The sequence below is a fragment of the Ammospiza caudacuta genome, chromosome 1 (assembly GCF_027887145.1).
Source record: "Ammospiza caudacuta isolate bAmmCau1 chromosome 1, bAmmCau1.pri, whole genome shotgun sequence".
Lineage (NCBI taxonomy): Eukaryota > Metazoa > Chordata > Aves > Passeriformes > Passerellidae > Ammospiza > Ammospiza caudacuta.
In genome coordinates, this window is record NC_080593.1 from 114,893,247 (window position 1) to 114,903,460 (window position 10,214).

General features: G+C 45.2%; 1 protein-coding gene across 1 annotated transcript in view; it reads right to left on the reverse strand.

Annotated features, from left to right (window-relative positions):
* ALKAL1 (ALK and LTK ligand 1) overlaps positions 1-4,949 on the reverse strand; it is a 32,202-nt gene extending 27,253 nt beyond the window's left edge. Inside the window, exon 1 of the mRNA XM_058820090.1 lies at positions 4,643-4,949. Within this exon, the coding sequence (XP_058676073.1) occupies positions 4,643-4,949 (307 nt within the window). The remainder of the gene's footprint in view (positions 1-4,642) is intronic.
* Positions 4,950-10,214: the final 5,265 nt, after the last annotated feature.

The following is a 10,214-nucleotide window of genomic DNA, read 5'->3' on the forward strand; positions in this document are numbered from 1 at the left end:
AGCTTATTTACAGGAATAATTATCAGATGAGACTTAAGTATTACAAAGAACACTGTGTTATGTCATATCATATATTTTAATTTCTTAGAGACAAAGTTTACATTCCTTAATGGTCCCCTTTTTTTATTCCAGATCTGTAATTACATTCACTGAAGTAGTTTTGTGTTAGGCACAGCAGATTTTTCAGAATTTGGGACTTCCAGCTGTAATTATCACTACAGGAGAAATTATCATTACAGGAGATTTCTTTAAGTGAGGAAAAACACCAAAACTTTTCTTATGCCTTACATAGGATACATGAGTTTGATTTAACCATAAACTAAAATAAACTTCAAACATATTTTTCAAACTTAATTCATGGTGAATAATGGTTAAACTAGCACTATGTCATAGCACAATTTAGTTTTCTGCTGCTGATGTGTAAGAAATTTTGGCATTAAACTGAACTCCTAAGTGCACCCTCAAAGTTTAAATATTTTGAGGGCCAAATTCTCTTCTCTGATATGTTATTCTAAATCTGAAGTAGATATGCTCAGGAGGCTAATTTGAACATACTCTTAAACTCAGAGCAATATTTGTCTTCATTCCTTCATGCTTGAAAAATGACTACTCAAAATGTTTTAAAATGTCTTGTTGGTCTCCCAGGACAAAAGGGAAATTTCAGCTCCCTAACACTTGTAAGTTCAGATAGTTCCTTTCTCCACTGTGGTGGGCAATATGTAAGGAAAGAATAGTCAAGCAGATTTTTTTTATTTCTTAAGATTCTTTAAATCTAATTACATGGAAGCTATTCTGGTTTTGAGGAAAGTGTTTGGATAAATGTAACAAAGAAAATCGAAAAAGAATGACAAACTATTCTAGTTCCCCTGACGTGACATCCAAAAATAACCTGAAGCTGAATCTTCCCTTTGTGAAAATACATGCTTTCTTCATAAAAAAAGCTGACCACAGTTATGCATCAGAAGCAGGGGATGGTTATAAAAAAGATTACCCATTGAAGAGCTTTCATCACTAAGACTAAAAAACTTTAAGACACTTCTTAGTGAAAAATATAAAACCACACTCAAGCATGATAACTTCATGGAAATCAGGCAAGTAAAGGATGTTATGACAGAAATTTTAATCCTCCTGGATATAATAACTCTAAGGAACAACTTGTATTTTTAGTGTCATCCTACCAGGAATCCTAGAAAATACGAAGCTTGCTTTTTGGGTAGCTGGAATTTCTTCTAAAGGTACTGTTCAGAGTAAGTGCTCATTCTCATTAACCAGGTCACCAAGAAAAACAGGGACAGATCTGTGTGAGATAATACTTTTGAACATGTAGGGATAAAAGAAATAAGAAGTTAAGACAGCTAAAGTGTTGGTGAAACTGGTATTTCTATTGCATTGTTAGTGTTCTGGGTCATACAAGAACCATGACACAAATTTTCTAATGGTTAAGAAGCACATGACATGGAATATAACCCTGGTTATTAAGGGGCAAGAAAGACCTAAAGAGTCCTTTGCAGGCAGGTCAGAGCATCACACTGTCCCACACAGCTGAGCAGGTTTGAGTGTCCACTCTGTTCAGGCTTGCCCCTTTGCCTGTGACAAAATCACAGGAAGTAGAGCACAACTCATTCCCATGGCATAGCTCTGGCCCAGGAGCTGTCCATGAACCACCTGCAGGCAACATCCAGATGGGAAATCACAGAACAAAACCACTCTTGCTTTCATATCCCCTTTAAGCATCTGAACTGAGTGGTACATGTACAATGTCTGACAGGTCAGTGTTTCACTCTTTTTCCTGCCTCATCAAAGATGCCCTGTGGGTGCTGTGCTTTTCCATTACAGCCTGAGCTAAATGAGCAGGACCCCATCAATCTAAGGAGGAGGTCCTATCCTCTCTCAGAGCTCTTCCCTGGACATGTGCTGTAGCCACTTGCCTTGTGCCCTAGAATTCACCCAGTGGTACTCCAGGTCAGCTTTCTCACAATAGAAATAGATAACCAAGCCCCTAAATGAAATAAAAGAAAGGTGATTGAGGAGGTGCAGCTCAGTGAGTGGCTAGACTAAAGCTGGAGAGAGTCCTGAAAGTGAGGGAATGAGAGAACAGGAGGGGAAGCACATTTTAGTCCTCCTGCTATTTAACTCACTGATAATACAGAGTGGCATCCTCAGAAAAGACCCAAAGAAAAGAGAAAACACACAGAAATCATTTGTCTTGCATTCTCTGTTCTGTATACAGCACTACTTCAGAAGCTTTTTGTTTCAAACAAAAGAAGTAATTAGCTGCTCAATTGTCTTTTAAATCAGACACTTGGGTTTGATTTTCAGCAGCTACAGACAATCAAAATACATAACTCCAGTTTCAAATGCTTGGCTGAAAACTCAACTGAATGCAACAACTTTCCTGTCTGAGGGGGAGATAAGCCCTCTGTTCAGCTGATGATCAGGTACTACCAGCTGGAGTAAAAAGCTGCCATTCATGTGTTGGTGACAGGAGTTATAAAAATAGGCTAATTACTTGTAAGAAAAGACTTGTCACAGTCCTCTATCCCAAAAAACAAGTACACACCATCATGAAAGGTACTAATTTGTATCCTTGGTGTTGGTAACAAAAAATGAGATGAATATAAAAATGGGACTAGTATTATTTAAACTTTAGATCTGCTCTTTCTAGGCTGGAGAGACAGCTACCTTTGTGGCTGCCCCTAGGACACTGTACCTATGTCAGGGACAACTGGAGAATTTCTCTAAGGATGTTCATCTGTTCCTTTTGTGTACAACATAGTTATTAAAAGTAATAACTAACAGAAAACACTATCTTACTGTGTATAATACTGATGGGTTTAAGAAAATTCCCCTTCAAAGTTACATAAATATTATGAAATATTTCTACTTTCTATAGTTAAATAGAATTATTTAGTTAAGAGCAAATATCTCAAATGGGAGAGGCTGCCGTTCAAAACAGAATTTTTTCCTTAAACTGCCTGATAACAGTAATTCTTGCAATAATTATGGCAAAGTATAAACCTGAGACTAATTCTCAGGTTTATACTACTCTATCTTTCATACTCTTGAAAAGAAGAATGTAAGACTTCAGGTACTCTGCTGTGAAAAACCATTTTACTTTTTTTCCTTGGGCTGTGGTCTTGTCCACAGCACATAAAGAATTCAAGCCACAGTAAATAAACAGTTATGACCAGTCATGCTGATAACCTGCAGCATCTTGTCCAGTCAGCACACAAATCCGTGGCAATCTGGTTTGGGCTGCCTTTCCATGATTACCAGAGACTTTACGGTCTGGAAAAGCAAGAATATCTGGAAGCTCACTGGGACATTACAACCCCTTACAGATGTACAGTGCAATACCTGGAGCAGATCAAGATGAGAATCTTCCATGGCCAGAGCATTGTTTACTTTTTGATGGATAAATTTTAGCCCAGTTTCTTTAGAATGTGCAGCAATCTCCCTGCACAAGTGCCGCCCTACCAATCAGTTGTTCTCCTATTAAATTCTCAATTTGTCACCCAACTTCAAGTTTTTCGAAAATGGAGCCTAATTTCATTTAAAACAGGCTACTGAACAGAAAAAAGTCTGCCAGTGAGACTTGAGGAGGGCTGCATCTCAGCTTCACCCATTACCAGCCATCAGCCACAAGGGCGCTCTCCAGGGACACAAATCCCTAAGAAACTGAACTTCCTTGGGTTTCGTCAGCGTGGTTTCTCTCCAGCAAGGTCTGTGGCAGGCAACAAGAGAGAAATATTAGTTGGCCACAGCCAGGGACAGTCACTAGATTCTCCTTTTTTGTGGCACTGCACCATCCTAACTCACACAAAGCCCTCAGGCAGCTCCACTCCAGGAGGAAATGCTTTTGCAGGCTCTGCATCAAGCCTGGCAGTGTCAGTCTCCTGGGCAAGGACAGTGGAACTGTCACCAAGCAGCTGTGCTTGGCCCTGAGCTGTGTCTCACCAGGCAGCTGTGCTTGGTCCTGAACTGTCCCTGCCTGTCCCTGCCAGGCCTGGGCCGTCCCAGCCAGTGCTCTCTGTCCAGTCTGAGCATCCTCTGAAAGGTGAAATAAGCCCCATGCCCAACTCTGTCTGCATCTTCTGCACCTGCCCTGTGAAACTAGAGAAGTGCATCACATGGGAACCAGCAAAGTTGGAGAGGAAATTTAAAGGAGTACGTCCAGAGAGCTGCTGCTCAGATTGGTCATTCATTCTCTTTGTGCCCATCAGAGCAGCACTCCTCAGACTGGCGAGAAACAGGGCTCCCCCAGGGCTGCGCTGCAGTACCGGGAAGTTGGAAAGCTTGCTCTGAGGGGCTGTAGCTCAATGGTGGTCACAGCTGACCCCCCGGCCGAAGGTGCCGAAGCCCCAGTGACCCTGTCCTCCCTTCTGTCTCGGATACCCCACAGCTCGGGCCGGGGAGCGGGGCTGGGCCGTGCTGCCCTCAGCGGGGCTCGAAGTCAGCCGAGGCAGAGCCCCCGCCGCGCTGCCCCGGCAGTGGGAGCGCATCCCCGACCCGCGTTCCGCTCGCCCGCCCCCTCCCTCCCGCAGCGGGACGCGCCGGCCAAGGAGCCGTCGGGCTCGGCCGCCGGAGGCAGCGGCAGGGACGGGATCCGAGGGGGCTGCATCCCGGGGCTCCTGTCTCTTACCTCCGTGCCGGGCGGCGGCGAGGAGCCGCGGGGGCGGCGGGGCGGCGGCGGCGGCGGCGCGGGGCTCTGTCGGAGGGGCACCGCCGCCGCTGTAGCGCCGGGAGATCACCCGCTCCCTGCGCGGCGGGCGGGGCGGCAGCGGGCGGCCCTCGTCGCCCAGGGCTTGCAGGAGGATGTCGAGGAGCGCCCCCCGCTCGGCTCCGGCGGCGGGCACGTCCCTGCCCTCGGCGCCCGGCGGCGGCGGGGCCGAGGCCAGCAGCAGGAGCACGATGGCGGGCAGCGCCTGCCGCTTCTTCGCCCCTCGCATCTCTGCGGCGCTGGGAGGAGGCAGAGAGCGAAGGCGGTCAGACCGGGCCCGGCCCGCACCCCACCCGCCCGCCCCCCATGCCGCGCCCGGGGCACCCCCGCCCGCCGCTCCGCGCCCGGGGCCGGGCACGGGGGGCGCGGAGCGGGGACACCGAGGGGGCGCGGAGCGGGGACACAGGGGGGCGCGGAGCGGGGACACCGAGGGGGCGCGGAGCGGGGACACCGGGGGGCGCGGAGCGGGGACACCGATATGCCGCCACCCGCCGGCCCCGCCAGCCCCGTACGGTGCCGCCGCGCTCGCCCGGCTCCGCGGAGGCTGCGTTTAATAGACACGGATTAGGGGAAGGTTTTTGAGCGCGCCGCACATGTTCGCGGTGCGGGGTTTGGGGAGATTTGCTCGGCTCCCTTTGGCCCCGGAGTCCCCGCGCCCGCGGGCTCTGCCGGCGGAGCCCCCGCGATGGGGCAGACTTGTCCACTGCCACACCGGGGTTCGGGGAGCGAGCACGGACGGCAGCCGGATGGAGTTCACTGAGAAGCAGGTTACATTGGAAGTGCTGCACATCAGGGTAGAAAGGGCGAAAACAATTACCGCAGGCTGCGGCTTCGAGAGCAGCACTTAATGCCCTAAGTAAGCTATTCTAATTATAGAGAACGGGCAGGATTAAGAGGGAGGGAGGGAAATTCTGTTATTTACAAACTGTTTTCTAGCTGGCCTGCCTTGCAAATCCTCTTGGGAGAAGGAGTTAACCGGAGCCTCAAGGGAGCCGGCTTTCCCCGACGGCTCCGGGCTCTCCCTCCCTCTCTCGCTCCCTGCCGTGCCGGGGCGCACGGCAAACCCGGCAGTACCCGGGGAGCGACCCGCGGCTCGCTGCCGGGGCAGCGGCACCTCCTCGCTCCCCGCCGAGATCCCCTCCGGAGAGCCGGCCGGCTGGGGCCGCTTACCTTCAGGCAGAGGCGAGCGCGGCCGGGTGCGTGCGGGCTGCGGAGCGAGCTGCGGTGCCGCCGGCGCAGAGCCCGAGTGCCCGCGGAGGCTCCGCCGGGCGCGGAGTGGGGCGCTCGGTGCTGCGCCCGGAGATGGGGGATGCGCCCTTCAGGGCCATGCGCTTCTCTTATATAGTCCACACCGGCGTACTCATCTGAGTACTATCGACTTTAGGTGGGTGGCAGTCGATGGAGACACCTCTGGTAATCACTCTTGGGCTCAGAGAGGGTCTTTTCTGACAAACTTCCTCCTCCCCGTTTGTCCCCCGGTGGATGGCAACTGAAAGCTGCGTTTGAAGTGACTCTGATCTATTTGCGAAATTAGATTTCCCCGAAGATTGGGGAACTCTTACTAATAAAGCTGCCGGCTCAAGAGATTAAAATGTGCTTTAACTTAGCGGGATTCCCTTGGGAGTACAACAAGGAAACTATTTAATTCCCCCCTTTTTTTATTGAACCAAGAAGCCGTGAGCAAAGTCTGAAGTGTGTATAAATTTGGTTCTGTTTTGATGTCAAGGAAAGTGGTAGTCTGTCTTTGGCAGGTGAATTCACAAACCATGAATCGTGTAAAAGTTTGCTTCTTCAAAACAGCTCTTTTAATTTTTGACGATGACACTTAATGAAAAGCTCACAAAAAAGGTAGTGACCTAACAAAACCATTAAACCCACAGGTTTAAAAACTTGCCTCCTAAAACCCTAAATAGATCAGGCAAAAATTAGTCAATACAATCTCAACTTTCAGAGAGCAGTTGTATCCAGGTGGTCTTGACAGATTGAAAAGCAATATACATTTTTCAAATTTTACCAGACAATATTTTATGTTGGTATTTTTTTTTGCAAGTATAATTCTTTGTCATAAGTTACTACTTAGATATTTACTTAATAAGAGTGGGACAAAAAGAAAAAAAGATTTGACACGTTCTGTAAGATGTGAAAATGGGGAATTTAGATATGAAAGAGATTTAAACTACTCTGAAACTGCCTGGCACACAACATTTCTCTACGAACTTTGTCTCTTTTCCCAAGCTCCTTCATTCATACCCTTCTCTGGTTGTCTCAGGCAGCACAGGCTCTGGGCTGTATCTCACAGGGACTGTGTCATTGCTGGTGATGGGAACCAGCTTCTTCCCCACATCATTCTCTGCTTGGGCCATCCTCACTCACCTTTGGGGGTGTGATCCCACAAAGATCGGAGATCAAACCATGTTTAACTAATAAAGGCTTACAAAGGGTTTTATCAAACTAAATTTTTTAGAGGTCAGTGTACTGCACAAGATACACTGGTCTGACCTGTGGATTCCCAGGATAACTGAAGCAAGGTGTCATTCTATTTCCTGCTAGGTGATTTCCTGCTTTTGCATCTTTACTGGGTGCATATAAGGAGTTTACTTTAGTCAAGCTGATGGTTAAGTTCAGTGAAGAGGGAAAGGGGAGCACTAATCAGCTGAGAAATAAAGCAGCATATTAATTAACCAGCTGCAAAATAAATCCAAAATTTTCTCTCCATTTGCTCATTTGTTTCTATTATTTTATTATTCGTTTATTTTGCCCTCAGAGACAAAGTAAGAGAATAATAAAATAATGACACCACAGAATGGGACTGAATTTTTCTATGGAACCTACCAAAGTATTGCCTTGACTGGAGCTCCTCTGCACAACTTCATTACTAGTCATGGACTAGGTTTACATCTTCTAGCCCTGGAAGCAGGTCACATGGGAAGGAAATCCATGTGGCACTGCTAAGACAGAATATTTTTGCTGCTCATAAAAATCCCAAAGTCTTTATTGGATGTCTGTTTGAGGCAGATGGCAGGATACTCATAAGGATTAAAAGCAGTATTGTCAAAGGCAAGCAATTAGTCCCTCTATTCTCACCCACGTCTCCAGAGAATATCTAAGGGAGTCTGCAGACTGGCATGGCTGACTATCTAATGTTGATGGACAACATCCTGGGGCTGCCAGTTTGGGGAATTTCTAACCCCTTCAGCAAAGATTCTCAAATATGTCACCCCACGCAGCAGGTTCCTAAGATAAAAATGCTGCTACAAATACTAAGGCCATTAAATTTTGGTCTTTAATTTAAATGTTGATTATTTTAAGCTTTAAATGCTTATTATTCGGAGATTTGTATTGGAACCCAACTAGGCCCTTTATGAGCCACCCAGTTTCACCCCTGTCCTTTACCTCTGCTGTAACTTGTTTCTCTCCTTTGGAAGATCTGTATCCTTCTTTCCTGGGATGGACATTATACCCACCCAGAGGGCAATGAACTGTTTTATAATTAGTTTTAAGTTAGACAAAATAAACAGGTAGGTTGCGTCATTTCTTATCCTTTTTTATGTTATCTTTTGGTATTTTCAAAAGAATAATCAAGAAGGTTAGAAAACAAGAGTGGGCATCCCTGCTGAGAAGCTTGAGAGGCAGATCTATCAGCCCTTGAAGTTACTGCAGAGATTTTCATCCACTTCTGTAGGAGTTGGGACAAGATTAAAATGAAAAGAACCAATTAGAACCATAGCACATCTAAATCAGAAGTTTTAAGTAGCTTTTTCAGATTCTTTCTATGCTCAAGAACCTTAAAGTCTTGTGTAAAAACAAAACAAACAAAAAAGATTTGTTTTCTATTATTGTGCAAAGCCTTGTCTCCTTTTAAGTTGTTTTGATATGTGAATTCATCAGAGAGCAGTTGAAAGAGGGAAGACCAGACTGCATCCACAGGATGATGTTTTACTAATCCTGGGCAATTCTGGCAAGATGAAACCCCATTCTCATTGGCCCTTTTGTTAGCAGCTCTAGTGTTTCTCCTCATCATTATATGGAGAAAGCATCTCAGCATGAGATTTACATCAAAGAGAACATCTTATATAGGAACAGAAAACCTGTTAGTAGTGAGCCTAACTAAGTCTGGTTATTTGCTTCCTGTAGCAAACAGATTTAAACAGGTACATCACATTATTTTTCCTGTGACATCTTTTTATTTTCTGGTGTGCCTTAGCCGCAAGTATGTCTGATTGGAGTTAAAAGCAAGCTAGTTATGTTGAAGTATCATAGGGCTGACAGAGACTCAGAGAGATGATCTAGTGCTTTCCCTTGCTCAAGGCAGAGACAACTGTATCTATGTCATCAGGGCTCTGCAAAAAAACTTTTAATTTCTCCCGTTAAGCTCAACACTTCATCACAAATCCATTAAATGAAAAATTGCTAAATGTGGGTTTAGAAGTGACATTTTACCTCGGGATTTACACTGAAATATAAAAATTATCTAAATGCATTCCCAAAGCGCACACTCACATAAAAGTCAGGCTAAAGTGATTTAAAATTTGGGTGTCTTGCTGTCTCTACATAAATCTGTCAGCCAAAGATTTCCATGGCCACTCATCTAAATCAAGAAGAAAAACAGAGAATACCTGTTTCTGTTGAAGTTCATGGGAATTTTCCTGTTGACTTTGTTGAGCAGGGATTTAATGCAGGGTTGTTACTAAAGGAGAGGCAAAGAAGTGAGAAATCACCTCAAAAATATGAATGTATTAGCCAAGGCAGTAAACTATAGTAAACTAAAGGCAGTAAACATTCAAAAATATGAATTTATTATCCAAGGCTGTTGTAATTTCTGATAAGTAACAGAGGATTCCAGCTGTTTTCAGATCACAGCATTTCCTTAAAATCAGAGTTTTTACACAGCCATACGCATGTGTGCCTGTTGAGGCTCAGTGCAGAGGACTTGATCAGAAGGCCTTTTGAATACTTTTTGCAGTCCTTTGCTTCTATCAATCTATAGAGGATTTTTGTGAGTGCCTTTTAAGGCACAGGTCATGCTAATGAACTCTCTGATGGGAAGGCCATACAGCTAAAGAAGAAAAACAGTGTCACTAAAAGAAATGTGAGAATCAGTGTGCTGTATTTATATCTTAAATGAAAACTTAGTGCATCTCATAACTTGGTGTTACTTTTTGAACATTTTTGGTAGAAGTAGCACAGCAGAGAATTGTGGCATGTTCTTAATTGAACTCTAGATAGAGGCTTCCAGTGGTTATTCCATATAATGAAGATCATCATCATTCTCAATAAAGAATAACATATAAGTTTTATTATTACAAATGTATCTAAGCATTTTTAACTACAAAGCTGTAATGATCTTTACTGGCCTTATCATTAATAAATTCTACAATTAAGTCACCTTTAAGGTTTGGGGGGTATTTTGCACCCTCAATTACAGTATAATGAGTCTTTTTTTTAGGCCCCTTTCTCCCTTGTGGTCTGGAAGGCTGAGCTGGAAACACGAAGA